The sequence below is a fragment of the Puntigrus tetrazona genome, unplaced genomic scaffold (genome assembly GCF_018831695.1).
Source record: "Puntigrus tetrazona isolate hp1 unplaced genomic scaffold, ASM1883169v1 S000000176, whole genome shotgun sequence".
NCBI lineage: Eukaryota > Metazoa > Chordata > Actinopteri > Cypriniformes > Cyprinidae > Puntigrus > Puntigrus tetrazona.
Window position 1 is genome coordinate 327,751 of NW_025047847.1, and position 16,772 is coordinate 344,522.

Consider the following 16,772-nt stretch of genomic DNA (forward strand, 5'->3'; position numbering starts at 1 on the left):
AGATTTTGTCCTAAATCTTCAAGTTAGACGTTACTTTTAGCCTTAAGATGTTTCTTGAATACGGGCCCAGTTTATTTAGGTTTACAGGAACGATTCACCTAAACATCCGTTTACTGTACCTCTATTGTTTTCCTTGCTCCGTGAAACACAAAGCTGTTAAGCAGCGTGTCTGAGCTTTTGCTTTCTGAAACCGTGAAAGTCTGAGAACAGACTAAAATTGAAGTTTTTGTTCACCGTTAATCTTCTCAGTTGTCGGTCGTTGTTTTCAGCGATCGGTCACATGAACGAGATTTATGAGCTCAAACGGGCAGAAAGATATTAAACGGCAGATTTTAATCTCTTCTTTACATAAAGCATCATATGACTCGAGAAGACTTGAACTACTTGTATTTTGGGGTGAACTGTTCCTTTAAAAAGCCGTCTGACCTTTAGCATAGTAAAGTTTTGTGTAACGTAAAAATACGAGTTACGTATATAGCAAACGATTAAACTTTATTACGTTTATTAAGAACATGATGTACATGACAAACAAAAACGAGGACAAGATTTTAAAATCGAAATATATACGCTATTGTTCAAATATTTGGGGTCATCGAGATTTTCTCTTCAGTGCTCAACAAGGGTGATCAAAAATACTATAAAAATCATTAAATATTATTGCACTTTATATTAGCTATTTTCTACGTGAATATATCTTAAAATACAATTTATTTCTGTGACAAAAAAGCTGAATTTTCAGCTTCAGTGTCGCATGAAATCATTCTATGCTGATTTGACACTCGAGAAATATAATGTTATTTTTGTGATTTTTTATATATATATATATATATATATATATATTTTTTTAAATATATATAAATATTTATATATATATATTTATATATATATATATATATATATATATATTATATATATATATATATATATTTATATATATATATATATATATATATCAGTTTAATGTATCTTTGCTGAATAAAAATCGTATTAATCCCAAACATCTGAACTGTGTAGCGTGCATAAATATCTGCTTTTTCATTCGCACGCTCAAGCTTTATATATTTCGTGGCTGCTGATAGATTTCAGCAGACTTCTTGCTCCTCGCTGTCTCTAAGCATCAAAAGAGTTTGTGCTCTACTGAATTTTGCTCTGCACGCGCCGGATCTGTTCCCGAAGCGCTTCATTTCGGGCCGTGAGGATCTGATGGGCGTGGATGCCAGCTACGCTTCCTCTGTGTATTTTGTGGCGGTGAACTCTGCGTTCAGAAGAGGCTCAAACTCGCGTCTTTTCCTCTGCTGCACGTACAGCACCGTCAGGAGCAGCAGCAGGAGCAGGCCGAGGAAGATCCCTCCCAGTGTGCTGCCCAGAAGAAACATGGTCGGCCTGCTGTCTGTTTCTGAAACACACATGCGTGCATACAGAACGTTTAATAAGAATAATAATAATAATAATAATGCATTTATTTTATGCAAAAGTTGCTTTCTCGAGGCACTTTGCAAGGCAAACACGACAAGAACAATGCGAAATAATTGGAAAATAATGTAAATAAATGAATAAATCAGATGGAGGAGATTATGTGAGCTGGTGCATCATATAGGTAGTTGCTTTAGAGTTCTGCCTGAATAGTTCAACAGAGAAAAAAGTTATTTATTCATCGTCTTGTTGTTCAGAACGCGTAACTTTGACGTGATACAAAGCCAGTTTGTTTCCCTCACGCAATACAAAATTAAATAAAACAAATATTTTATTTTTCTCGCAATTGCAATTTAAACTCTAGACCTAAATATCATCATACCCATCATAATTGTAAAAAATTTTTTTTAATTAATTTAAATAATATTTCTCACACTTTCCAGTTACATCTCACTATTGCTTTTTAAAAAATGTAAACATTATTTATATCTTACAATTTCGACGTTTTCTGGATTAACGTCACATTTACGCACCTCTTTTATACCGCGATGCACCTAAAACAACATCTACTCCAATTGTATCTATTTATTATTATTTGTGTATCTATTTTTTTTGTTAGTTTTTTTTTTTGGCGCGGTGACGTAAGTCTCGTTTGATGATATCACGTGACTTTTGCCGCTTGGCGCGAGCTCCGACGAAAGAAATAATTCTAGATATTTTCGACGCTGAAATTTTTATTTATTTATTTTTGATAATATGTGATCGTATGATTTCAAAAACGTATACCGTAATTAAAAAAATTAAGTTTTTGGTGTTTTTAAATGGCGTGACGGACCGCCGTGGCGCTTCAGTAGGCCGCGAGTAAATCTCTAACGTTATATTAGTTAACGTGAATTAAAAGAAGTTAAAAGAGTTAAAAGAAGTAGTGCAGCTTAACGAAATGCACCTTTTATCGCTCGTTCAGCGTTTCAGCCGCGGAAAGACGTTGAAACAGCTCGCAAACAACGTAAGTTAACGTAAAAGTTACATTTACCTCAGAAAAGCTAACTGAATAATTATTACATATTCATTGTTGTTGTAGTTTTTTTGTCTTTGCTTAACCCGTTATCTTCACTATTTAATATGTTTGAATTAATATGACATTAAAGCCTTATATTACAGCAACCAATGTTTATATTTCAGCAGCGAATTGAGGTAAAAACACCATTAAAACGTTGACAAAATGCTAGCATTAAATGAAACACGCGTTATGTGCATTATGAGTTTATGTGTTGATTATTTAGTGGTTAATATGTTGTCTATCATGTACACTTATTATTAGAAAATCATCCCAGTTGCCTCATTACACAACAATTCGAGGCGACCAATGTAATGGTTATTGTTTTGTTTTTATTTTAGCCTTAAAGTCTTGATCTCTATTGTGCTCTTTCATCAAGATGGGCGAGCAGATAAAGACAAAATTAGCATTTTAGGTTATCCCTATGATATGAGAAGCATGTTTTTTACCTTCAAGGTCAATGGCGTAGGAATATCCCAGCTGTTCAGACGGGACGTAGATCTCCTCGTTGGTCACGGGTGGAAAAAAGGGGACCATGTTATAATGCCGGTTGTGTCCGATAGGGGCCATCTCATCCGGGAAGCTGGCATTTTCACTGGAGCGCCTCATCCATTCCTCAAATACGGCGTCGGTGAATGTATGGAGCACCTACGCGGCCGTAAGAGAGAGAACATGCGTTTATCCAGAATCCAGAGCGCGCGTGCACCCAACGCTGCGAATGTTATTCAATGTGTTTCGTATGCTACCAGAAAGATTGGGTCGTTGGCGGCGGAGTGGGACAGAGCGCTGGTCCCGTTGAGGAACTGGTGAACCAGATTGTGCAGATTGGACACGGAGCTGTCCAGCTCTCCGTCTGGTTTATCGTATCCTTCCAGTGCGTTCCTTCAAGGAAAGGTAGAGGAAAAGTTCAAAACTAACTCGAGGTCAATTGTTTCGAAACCTCGACATAGGAAATAGAAAAATATATATATTTTAAATGGAACATATGAGTGCATATGTATTGTCGTATTATATTTAATCCATCAGGCTCATCATATGGTGAGAATATGGAGAAAAAACACTCCATATCCATGTAAGAAACACAATAACAGCCTTCCCCATGAAAGTTTTTTTGTGCATTTGTCTTTTTTTCTGCTTTTAAGAAAATGTATTTACTATTTACTCACGTTTTTTTTAAGGTATCGAATATTTCGATGACTATTTTCCATGATCTCAACGTTTTTAAGAATTGATGTCAAAAATGATTGTGTAGGCCTTCTTGCATTATTCTGCTGTTATATTATGAATATGCGTTCAGCGGCATAAAATGATGCTAAAATGACAATATTATTGCAATTATTTATGGTACAGTATACGGCACAACAAAAAGTTGTTATCGTGAGAGGCCTACTGGAAACAAACGACCCTTTAAAAGTCCACTAAGTGTTCATCTGTAAATAATACTGCAGTTATTCTGTTTTTTTTTTGACAAAAATCAGTCACGTTTTGACATGTGAAGCACAAGATGACCGCTAAAAGACCTTTTACTTGCTAAAAAGTCTTAATTGTCAGTCAGACATCAGAAGGCATGGGATAAATTGTGTGCAATTGGTTTTATAGCAAAGTTTTGATCATGGGAATCATTTAGAGGCCTTAGAATTGTACATATTATGAAACTAGGCTTTATAGGGTTAAGAGACTTATAAAATGGTCTTTGTTCTTTCAGACAAAGTTAATTATTGTGGTTGAGAAGTACTTATATTGCGGATAAGATTTGGATTAATAATGATTTATACGAGTATATCTACTTAATGGTGTTTTTTGATAAATCACCTAATTCTGTTTTGCCTAGACGAAGGAAAACTCGAGATCAAGAAGAGCTAAGGGTGCGATGCATGACTAAATGTTGCTGTTTTTGCATGAACTGTCCCTTTCAGGCTGTGATGGACTGGATTACCTGAAGCTGAAGCTGGAGTTGGTGAAGTACGGTGGACTGTCAAAGTCTCGGAGGTTCAGGCAGCTTCTGACGTCGTTCATGGTCGGTAAAGTCACATTAGTGCTTTGTAGGATTCCTCTGCGCAAAGATCCCTCGTTGGTCCCGTTACACAAGGTCACCAGGCGATTATATTCATCCAGACTGAACGAAAAAAGGTTCGTCATTACATATCGCATGCTGGCATGATTCAAGAACAGTGTGAGCCGACGGTGCCATGTAGTACTTTTTGTAGCGTCTCGTTGTTTAGTAGTAAGTGCACTACTCGGGAGTCTGTCAGTCATAGTGTGTTTAAACAATTGTTCCCTACTTCACTAAAAAACTATTAACAACGACAAGCTACTTTTTGTAAAAAAGTCATAAAAAGACTAGTGACAGTTTTTCAAGATTAGAAAAAAAAGAAATTCTACAGGAAAAAAAATAAATAAAAAAAAAAAAAAAAAAAAAAAATATATATATATATATATATATATATATATATATATATATATATATATATATATATATATATATATATATATATTGTACGTTGTGCATTTTAAAAAAATATTTCAGTGTTTGAAATGAAAGCAGAAAAATAAAATCTAATTTAGAAAAAAAACTATTTAAAAAAATAGCTTGAAGTTGAAATATTGCTTAAAGTTGAATTACAAAAATCTATGCAGAGAAAAAAAAAAATTGAAAGCAAAAACTAGACAAAAAAACGTAAAAAAAAAAATGTACACATGACGTTCTGGTGGCTCCTTACGCATTTTTCTGCTCTCAGTTTAATTTCTAAAATGCATGCTACTTTTACTCTGAAAACTAAAAAATCTTTCGCTGTTCTAATTTTGACACATTTCAGACGATGGTGACTTTAAACGAATGCGTAAATATGCAAGCCTGTCTCGCACTGGTCATTAATGAATCATCTACTATTATGTTTAATAATAGTTTCTTAATGTTTCTTGTGTTTATGTATGTATTTATTTATTTTCATTAAATTTGGATCCATTTTTGCGCAGCCATACCAAACGTACCTGTCACACACCACTCCCCAGCGGGCAAACCTGGAGCGCGGGCTGATACGGGCCGGGTCAGACGGGTCCCGTCCTCCGAGAAGAGAGTCGGTGCAGACGTCACACTCGGTGCGTCCCGTCGCGAAGTTCCAGTACGGGACGGCGAAGTTCTCGTTACCTGTGAGTTTCTGTGAGGAGAAGAAAACGCACAGATTCAGTCGAGCATTCAGAAGAGAGAGGAAGCTCATGATGCTTCTCAGAATAAAAATTGTAACTTATACGTTCAGGTCATTGAGATTTTTTTTTACAGTATTACATATATATTTAGCCTGTCCTCCAACAAAAAAAAACACTGTATAGGTCGCTAGTGCTTTATTACGACTTATATTACATTTTAAAGTTAAGCACGCTCTAGCAGGCGTAAAAATAAGTGTCGTGTTGCGTCTGTCGTCATGAAAAGTCATTACATGTCAAAATGGATGTTTATTTAAATGTAATGTGTGTGCTTGTTACACTGATCTCATGTTAATTCATATATATTTCTGTAGGTGTAATTCATATGAATAACCTACTTCTAAACCTTACAGAAAACATGCGAAATCATGATTTATAGTCAATATCATATTGCAAGAAAGTACTGGTAATGTAAAGGTAACTACATGAGGCCCTATCCCATATAGTTACCTTATATTACCAGTACTTTCTTGTTTTAGGGGTAGGTTCAGGGTTAGTAATGCCTAGTTATTGTAATGACTAGACCGATATATTTTTTTGGAGGTGCCGATTTTGACCGATATATCGGCCGATAATTTTTAATTTGTATTACATGCGATCGTGGGTTCGATCCCACTTTATGAGCACGTGGGTTCGCATGCGGGATCAAACGATTGCCTATCATCGCATATAAAGCAGTGTCCTATCAGCCGAGCAGCATAAAACCGAACGCGGTACAAAACATTCATATCAAAATGTCCTGTTGCTCTGATGGGGTCGTATTTCAGGGATTAAAACTTAACCGATATATTGTTTTGCCGATTTTATCGGCCGATATGACCAGTATATATCGGTATCAGCGAATATGATGCAGCGCCGATATGAACGTTTTTTTTTTTTTTTTTTTTAAATAAGCATGTATACTTTTTTAAATAAGCCGCCATTACACAGATGAAATGACTCTGAAGGGTGTAATTACTTCGTTCGTCCACTGTTTGCTACTCAATCTTCACCCGCACCTGTATTCGATCGTATTACGCTGATTCTAATTTTTAGTTTATACGATCATTTTTAACAGCAGACGTTAGAGCTGCGTCGGTAATGTAACAGATTGAAAAGTTAAATGGCGAGCTAGGTTTTCTCCTAGTTGTGAGATTCAGAAATACAGTTCTGCACACTTAAATCGCTATTATCATGTCTGTGAATATTGTAAACTGTAAAAAGAAATATAAATCCTGTGTGTTCGTTTGATTACCAGAAAATACACAACACAGAATTAGTGAAAAATATTATTATTATTATTATTAATTATTTTTATTTATTTATTTTAGATGCTGTGACAGCGTCTTGTTGCCCTACTTATTTATTAGTTCGAATTATATAGTGTTTTAAAGTCATTTATAATAAGTGATGTGAAGCGTAAGTGCATGTCAAGCTCATTTTAGATAATAAAGTTTATTGTTAATTTTTTTTTTCATGTAAGCCTCAATTATATGTTTGCCATTATAGGTGTTTGATCACCACATTTGAGTTGTGTGTATGAGTGTGTGTGTGTGTGTGTGTGTGTGTGTGTGTGTGTGTGTGTGTGTGTGTGTGTGTGTGTGTGTGTGTGTGTGTGTGTGTGTGTGTGTGTGTGTGTGAGTGTGTGAGTGAGTGTGTGTGTGTGTGTGTGTGTGTGTGTGTGTGTGTGTGTGTGTGTGTGTGAGTGTGTATCAACATGGTCTTCCTATTCATGAGTCCATACTTTTGATTTGTGCTGTACTATAATATACACACAAAAATTATCGGCCGATATATCGGTCAAAATCGGTCCCAAAAAATATATCGGTCAGGCTCTAGTCATTACAGTAACTAGGTACTAACCCTGAACCTACCCCTAAAACAAGAAAGTACTGGTAATATGGGTAATAAAGTGCAACCGATATTGATCAAACTATTGAATTTGGTTGAATTAACGCAATGAAAAAACATACTTCTCTATTACGTTTTTATAAAAATTGCTTCATGTATATGAAAATGACTTATTGATCAGTTTCAAAGGAGCAAATGTGATATACAGGCTCTTGGTGATTGGCTATTCACAAATTAAATTAATCTTTACTGATTATTCCAGTTGTTGTTTTGTTATATATATATATATATATATATATATATATATATATATATATATATATATATATCTCATGTTGGTTACCATGAATGTTGATTCTGTCCAATTATATTATAATTAAAATGTACATTTTCGTACAAATTTACCTTTGTTATTAAGATTTCAATGCAAGACGGGACAATTAAAGGTCATTATGGGCCAAACTTCAGTCTCCAGGACCTTTTTTTTTAACTATCTCTGCCCAAATGCTTAGTTTCCTCTGCTTTGGACATTGTGCTCAGAAGTTATTGATGTGGTCACAATATGCATCAGCCCAAAACTTTACTGACAAATGTCTAGATCATTAGATGATGGTTAGAAATGTATTGTGCGGGAATGACCTGTAGCTCTCTCTCCAGACCGAGCAGATGGTATCTGTGCCAGGTGATGAACGCCGGACCCTTGTGGGAAAAGTCGATGGCTTTAAAAGGACGGCCAGGACCTGCCAGAAAAGAGGACATTAAAAGTGAAGTAGGTGAAGTAATCACATAATACAACAAATATGACCTATTCGAGCTCTGTGAAAGTCCATTAATTTCCTCAAATTCCATGCTTTCGGTTAATTTTTTTGTGAATTTTCTTATAATGCTCGTTACAATTAAAAAGCATGTCAAATCAGTTGAATTTATTTATTACCGCTTATATAATAATTGTTAATTGTCCAGTTTAACACATCATTTGTTTTGTGATCAAAAAGCATTTTTAATAGATTCAAATTTAAAAAACCTATACAATTTAACAACAATTTATTAGCAGTTTAATTTTTTCTGTACCATATGAAATCTGTTATTTTTACATTTTTAATAACCAAAAAGCATTTTGTATAAAACACAATATAATATTATGTAAAATATTTTTGTATAAATATTTACGTAAAATCTAGTATTCACAGACAAAATGCCGTATTGTGATCTGATTAATTGTGCGTCTCTACTTGATTCATTCACGCATAATTTGTGCATTTTGCCTGCATTTTCCTTATATACACTGAAAATTTTTTTTTTTAAGGTAAGTGGTTGTAATCAATTTATCTTAGCTACATTTAAATAAACAAATTGAGTTAGCTTTTATTATGTTTTTATTATGTAAAATACCCTTAAAAACCTTTAAAAAAAAAAAAATATATATATATATATATATACACACAATTTAAATATATATATATATATATATATATATACAATTTATATATATATATACAATTTAAATATATATATATATATATATATATATATATATATATATATATATAATTATATACAATTTAAATATATATATGTGTGTATATGTGTATATATATATATATATATATATATATATATATATATATATATATATATATATATATATATATATATATATATATATATATATATATATATATATATATATATATATATATATATATATAATTATAATATATAATTTTATATATAATTTTTAAAGGTTTTTATTATAATATATAAAATTTATATATTATAATATTTATAACGTAATATTATAATATTTATAATATAAAATTATATATTATAAAATTACATATTATTATAAATTATATATATATTAATAAATTATATAAAATTTTAAAAATATATACACACACATATAAAGTGTAGGAATGTGTAGTACTGATTTAAAACATTGCCTGTCAATTATGGAAAAAATGAAAAGGCTTAAAATAAGAACTTATTTAATTTCTGGACTCATTCTTGGAGGATAGTTTTACTGCGGCAGAGCAGTGTTCCCAGCAGCTCCTCACCGAGCAGTGTGTCTCGGACGGAGTAGTAGTGCTGCCAGACGAAGAAGTCGTAGATGGAGATGTTGTTGAACTGCGGTTCGGTGCCGTTGGGTCCCAGCAGGCCCAGCCAGTGCTGCGTGGCGATGACGTATTCGGGGTGGACGGTGGTTTTGGCCAGATCCAGAACGTCCAGAAACTCCTGCAGCTCCGCGGGGCTCAGAGAGTGGATGTCCTTCCTCACCACGGCGGCTCTGCGCTGCTCGCAGTTCGGCCCCGTCCAGCCGTGTTTGCACTCGCCGCAGTTATATCCGGCGAAGTTACCTGCTCGAAAGAGAGCGTGTTAATATGCCCCCGGTCTAGTTTTAGAGAGTTTTAGTATATGCTCATCAAAAAGAAAAGGGATATTTCAATAAATAAAATAGTTAAAAAAAGTAATAATATAATTTATATTAAATACAGCACAGTTTGATATAAATAGGCAAATCTAATATATATTAAATTTAAGTGCTATGTATTGAATATATTATTATTATTTATTATATATATATATATATATATATATATATATATATATATATATATATATATATATATATATAATTTTTCATGTTTTTTTAACAAAGTCTAAAGTCTAAAGTCAAACTGTAATATTGTGAAATATTTTTGCAATTTCAAATATGATTTTTCTATCTTAATATACTTTAAAATATAATTAATTTCTGTTACTAAGAGCTGAAGTTTAAGTATCATGACTCCGCTCAGTGTTACGTGATGCTTCAGAAATCATTTTAATATTATGATTTGTTATATTAAGTATTGAAACGGTTGTGTTGCTTCACATCATTTGTTAAAAATATATATTTTTTTCTAACAATAGTAATAAAAGTCTTTACTAGGATTATAAATCAGCACATTGGAATTATTTCTGAAGGATCATTTCAGACACTGAAGACTGGAGTAATGCTGGAAAAAGTCAGTGCTTCATCACAGGAATAAATTATATTTGAAAGTATATTAAAATAAAAAGGTGTTATTTTAAATTGCAATAATATTTCACATTTTGTTTCTTCGTTTTTGATTAAATAGATACAGCCTTGATAAGCATGAGACATTTTTAAGACATTGAGCAGCTGAGTGTAATCTAATTTAAGGAAAAGGTTATAAGTTTGAATATCATGTAATATAATACTAATATATATGTATGTATGTGTATATATGTATATATGAAATGTGTGTGTGTGTGTATGTATCCTAATAATTCTACATTAATTTCTAGAAATTATGCACTAAAGCTAATTATTATGCAAATTCAAAAGAATATCATATATATATATATATATATATATATATATATATATATATTTTTATAAATATTAAGTTTATATATTTAATGATTAAATTTCAAATGTTTATATATATATATATATATATATATATATATATATATATATATATATATATATATATATATATATAAAACATTTCCACTAAAACAAACACTGTATTTATAATATACATTGTACATATTTTTTAGGTTGATATCCAGCTATATAATGCAGAATAACCTGGTTAAGCATGCATACAGCTACAGTTTGTACACTTTATCAGAACGTCCAAACAATAATCACATGTTCTGCGTACCGAAGCATCGACAGGTCCGATTGAAAAACTTAGTGGGCCATCTCTCCCGGTCGTCCACGTTTCTTAACCGGTACGGTCCTCCCCAGGGTTTGGAGTCCACCCGGACGTCGCTGCAGTTCCCGCGGCCGGACAGAACCCCGCAGACGTTCTCCGGATCCGGTCCCAGCGGCGGACAGCACTCTTTAGACACGATGGCCTCCACGGTGCAGCAGACTCGGGGAAACTGAGCCTCGGTCAGGTAAATCCATCCCAGACTGAAAAACACAGCCAGCGCAGTCGGCGTCCTCATCTCTGGAGGATCTAAACGCAGTCCGCTTTAGTTCGGTTTCCCTCCGCTAATCGCAAATAAATGTATTTTTAATGATTACATGCGATCTGTCACACATTACATGCACTTTCACGGAGCTCGAGCCCATCGGTGCTTTATATGCTCTGGCCAAGTGGAACATGGGAGGATTATTACAGCCGTCCCATGCTAGTCACCTGACGCTGAGAAACTATTTGTTACTCTAATGCTGCTCGAAAGCCCAGAGGACATGTCTCTCAATGGATTCAACTCATCTAGAGCAGATTTATGTTATCACGCTTCTGGCTATGAGTACGTCTTCTGTAGGTTTTCTTCTGATGCACTGATGTGGACTAATATCAAAGGGTGTTTTTGAAATTAGTTTCTGGGAACTATTCTTGTGCGTAACTCATGATTCAGTTCAGTCTGGAAAGATAACAACTGATGCAGACAAAGTGACTCCTAAAAAGTATTTGGACAAGTAATATATAATTTAATGTAATATAGTGTAATTTTAGTATTGTACTGTTATGCCATTTATTAAAAAATGTTATATTTAATTTATTATGTGTTAATATTTTTGTTTAGTGGTTTTATCAGTATTAGTATTTAAACCCCCAAACAGTGGAGAATTTAATTATATTTATATTACTGCATTACAAATTTATTATATATATAAAATTATAAATAAAATAAAAAATTAAATAAATATTGTAATTATAAATATGTAAAATTAAATTTTAAGCTTAAAATTGTTCTTGTGTTGTTATAAGTTCTAAGTGTGTAAGTGTTTGATATATGATATATATATATATATATATATATATATATATATATATATAATGTATGTATGTATGTGTGTGTGTATATATATATATACGCACATATAAAATAAATTCATATTTAATGTATGACAGTGTAAACATTTTTAATTTTTAAAAGCTTTAATTTATTATTTTTTTAGCTTATTTTAGTTTGTTTTAATAAAGTGCATGTTTTTGTATATATATATATATATATATATATATATATATATATATATATAAATTATATATAAATTATTATATATATTTATATTTCCAGTTAGCTTTATTTTTTTTATAACCAATTTAATGCATTACATTTTTTGTAGCCTTCCTTATATACAGTTATAGTATTTTTTTGTGTGTGTTTGAGTTACCTTTTTAGTTTTTCTCACGTATTTATTCATTATATCTCCCCAAATTGATCAGCAGTAACCCAAAGCGGCGGGTGTTTGAGTCTGTGTGAGCCGGTCGAATTCCTCAGCATCTTTGCGGCCGTCCGGCGGGTCGTTCTTGTGACTAACCGGGTCACTGACCAAAGCCTTTCTCAATCCTCAGACTGAGGCGCGTTATATTCGCAGCTCGGCGACGTTTAGACTCTAAATGAGGATAATCAGCCTTCGTTTTCAGACTTTTCTAAACGTGTTGCACCTTATCTTCTCCGTCTTTTGTTAAGGAGCATGCAAAAAGCAAGCGCTAGAAGAAAGACTGCTAGTCCTGGGATCGGCCAGACGTTTAACTGCAGGCTAGAACATGTTTTGTACATTGATGACGGAAACAGAAGACCTGTAGGCCATCATACGTTTCTGTGCATTATTTTTTGCTATAGCTCGCTTTGTCTCCTGATCATTCCCCTGCAAACCACCCACACGTCTCGTGGTGGGCCGGCAAACGAACAAAGACTTGGCTAACCCAACCTTTTACTTTCATAGAGCGCTCTTTCTTTAAATAAAACCCATTAATAAAATCCACCTCAACTCAATTAGCGTTCATTTTTAACTGTGATGATCAACACTCATGTTGTAAAGATCCAAATTAAATGGTGCAAATATAAAAAATAAGTTGAATGATGTTTTTATGTAATGATCTCTAATGCAGACGGTAATGTGTTATTTTCAAATGCTATTTAGCTACATTTCTATCCATTAATAAACTTATTTTTTATATTTGCACCATTTAATTTTGCACTTTACATGTTTGCACTTTTTTTTTTTCTCTTGAGTGTTGATTATCATGGTTAAAAATAAACGCTAAATGCAGAAAATCGTTTTTAATTAAATTATTGTGTATTATGATTCTATCTAAAGCTAGTTGCTTTTGTTTCCATTTTTATCAAATGGTTGTCGTTGATCCTTTTTTATCTGCCTTATCGTATATTTAAATATATATCATATATGTTTATGTTAACTAAGATCATTTGCTAATAAAGTTTAGAGTGAAGAACGTCACGTTATAAGCACATGGTGGCGCTGCAGAGCTGTTTTACTCTAACGGGGGGGAATAAGAGGAAACCTTCATTGAATTTTCCTCATGATTTCAGAATCAACAGACTTCTCCTTCATAGTGTTCAGTGAGGAATAAAGTCATGGCCACTGTGGAAGTTTAATGGATGCATTGCAAGTAAACCGGGGCTAGTTGTCACAGGATTTCACCAGCATCTATTCAATCACGCTTGCTTTCTCTTGTAACGGTTTTGTATGCTGTTTTTGTCATCCTAAACAAATTAGGATGTAGTTTTGTGAACGTAATAAAATCCGGCTGGTACAGTAATAGATTTGAACTGTGCCAAGCAACTCATTTTTGATTTATAAATATAGATCACACTCTTTTATTTTAATTATATGGACCAAAAAATATATATACTTCTAAATATCTGTCATGAGTAAAAAAAAAAGACACATATAATTGTCCTGTTTGTCTCATGTTGTTCTTATGGAACTAAAACAGAAAATAATTCATAATTAAAAAAAATTACTATAAATTGAAATGCAAGATTATAAATACAATTTATATTTTTCTCTTTTTTTAATTACTAATTAGTTTTTTATTTTTTAGTAGAGTAGCCTATCCAAAATTCTTATCCAAACATATTATTTATTATTATTTTTTGTAGAGCACATCCAACATTTGAAATCTGCACCAAAATATTTTCTTTCATTCATTTAAAAAAAAATTTAATTCAACTTTTTTTAGTAAAGCGCATCTAAAATTCTCACCAACATATAATTTATTTATTTTAATAGAGCACATCCAAAATTTGAAATCTGCACTAAAATAATATTATTTTTTATTTATTAATTATTATTATTATTATTATTATTATTATATTTATTGTAGGTTTTTGTTGTTGTTAATTATTATTATTATTATCATTATTATTATTATGTTTATTGTAGTTAATTATTATTATTATTATTATTATTATTATTATTATTATTATTAAATCAGAGCACCAAAATAATTGCAGAAAAGTGAAACAAGCTCAAAGAAACACTTATAGAATGACTAATTCCCTGTTCGCTAGAAAAACGGCATCCTTCCACCGTCTAAATAAAAACTAAATATCTTTATATATTTTTTACCTTTTAAAGTATTCCTGGTAAAGCACACAAATGGCTTTTGCCATTATTTCTCTCTTTTTGTGTCGCAGTATTTGTGTTTTGACTAGAACGTGGTCCGCTAATGCTCAACCTAAATAGGACTCATTTAAGTTGTATTAATTCCTCAGCGGCTAATTGCGCTAGCGTGGAGTACGCCTGCCGGTTTTTCCATCATTTTGTCCAGGTACAATACAGTCTGACCCGGTAAAGAGCACTTCGCCGGAGCCTCGCTGAAAACGCTATTGTTTTAGGGATGAATAAAATAGTTAGCGCCGAGGGCGGCGTTTATCCTTTGAAGTGGCGACAATGAGAAATCCTCGATTAATAGCATTTCAAAGGGGCGTCCAGATGAAGGTGATGCTTAATTCTGCGTAACAAGCAACAGGCGTATAATTATTATTATTATTATGTTGATGGAAAAATGCATCGGTTCTGCTAATGGCTATTAGAGCGGGCTCCGTACGGCACACATTTTAGGGAACCTAATGTGTCGATTCAGAGAAAGGTTGCCTTTTCAGATTGTAATTGAGAGCACTTCAGTTTCGTTTCAAAAGCGCGAGGCTTTATAGAAGAAAATGCGAAAGGGTTTTCAAACGAAGCGTGGATCGGTCTGCCCATTTGACTAGCATTATGACACGTTTCCCATCGCGTCTCGGACAGTTCAGCTAATGGCTCGCTCGCGTCTGCGGCGCTCGTTGTTGAGCGTGCGGTGATGAACACCGGAGACGTCACTGAAGGGTTACCCAGGGTTCGGCGCTCGGGTTTGCCTCTGAAGGGCTTCGCGATTAAAAACACAAAGATGACGGCTAGATACAGGGACAGTCTGGCTTTAAATGTGCCTGTTGCATTTTTTTGTTGCAGACCATGTCAGTTTGACTTTATAGGATGTCCGTTTCAAAAGCACACGCAGTAGCGGTCATGAGCCATATATTTGCACACTTATCCTATCATGCTAATTAATAAAAACACGTCGATTCAAAAAGATAATAGTCACCACGAGGCTCTATTTGTATGGCTCGGCGTAAACGGTAGCAATAGAGATCACGGTTACTCATAAAGATCTAGTATGCTTGCAAAGTATCGTCTTTGAATCGAATCGAATTATGTTTTGTTTGTGAATGATTCTGTGGGTAGAAAATAAACTTACTGACAAAATAGTTCAGCAAATAAATGTATTGGTTGGTTTCTGCGTAGACCGGTGAACAGACAGAGGTGTAGAATCGGTGGGCAGGGCTTAACACAGAGGTGTAGAATCGGTGGGCAGGGCTTAACACAGAGGTGTAGAATCGGTGGGCCGGGCTTAACACAGAGGTGTAGAATCGGTGGGCGGGGCTTAACACAGAGGTGTAGAATCGGTGGGCGGGGCTTAACACAAAGGTGTAGAATCGGTGGGCAGGGCTTAACACAGAGGTGTAGAATCGGTGGGCAGGGCTTAACACAGAGGTGTAGAATCGGTGGGCAGGGCTTAACACAGAGGTGTAGAATCGGTGGGCGGGGCTAAACAGAGATGTAGAATCGGTGTGCAGTTCTTAACACAGAGGTGTAGAATCGATGGACAGGGCTTAACATAGAGGTGTAGAATCGGTGGGCGGGGCTAAACAGGCAGATAAGCAGAATCGGTGGGCGGGGTTAAAACAGGCAGAGATGTATAATCAGTGGGCGGGCCTTAACACGCAGAGGTATAGAATCTGTGGGCGGGGTTAAAAACGCAGAAATGTGGATTTTGTGGGCGGGGCTTAACACAGGCATACAATCGGTGGGCGGGGCTAAACAGGCAGATACGCAGAATCGTGGGCGAGGTTAAAACAGGCAGAGATGTGGAATCAATGGGCGGGGCTTAACACGCAGAGGTGTAGAATCAATGGGCGGGGCTAAACAGGTAGAGGTGCAATCAGTGGGCGG

The 16,772-nt window shown here is 34.0% G+C and overlaps 1 protein-coding gene and 1 long non-coding RNA gene across 2 annotated transcripts; one reads left to right on the forward strand and one right to left on the reverse strand.

Moving 5' to 3' along the window:
• Positions 1-982: 982 nt before the first annotated feature.
• Positions 983-11,940, reverse strand: dct (dopachrome tautomerase). Its single transcript, XM_043230610.1, has 8 exons — positions 11,182-11,940; positions 9,562-9,861; positions 8,144-8,244; positions 5,462-5,628; positions 4,407-4,586; positions 3,217-3,352; positions 2,920-3,118; positions 983-1,396 (listed from the first exon to the last, which is right to left on the reverse strand). Exons 1-8 carry the CDS (start codon positions 11,468-11,470, stop codon positions 1,221-1,223), a joined length of 1,548 nt encoding a protein of 515 aa, XP_043086545.1. The 5' UTR covers positions 11,471-11,940; the 3' UTR covers positions 983-1,220.
• On the forward strand, positions 2,164-4,447 carry LOC122333109. The gene is made up of 4 exons (XR_006248583.1): positions 2,164-2,419; positions 2,927-3,128; positions 3,220-3,364; positions 4,387-4,447. It is a non-coding gene; the product is annotated as an uncharacterized LOC122333109 (long non-coding RNA).
• Positions 11,941-16,772: the final 4,832 nt, after the last annotated feature.

Bases quoted from the DNA above. Each gene is read 5' to 3' on its own strand.
- dct (XM_043230610.1), bottom strand. From the start codon at position 11,470: ATGAGGACGCCGACTGCGCTGGCTGTGTTTTTCAGTCTGGGATGGATT. The intron at 8,245-9,561 runs GTGAGGAGCTGC...CTTTTCTGGCAG, and splicing joins CGTCCGAGACACACTGCTCG to GTCCTGGCCGTCCTTTTAAA. The intron at 5,629-8,143 runs GTCATTCCCGCA...TTCTCCTCACAG, and splicing joins GTCTGGAGAGAGAGCTACAG to AAACTCACAGGTAACGAGAA.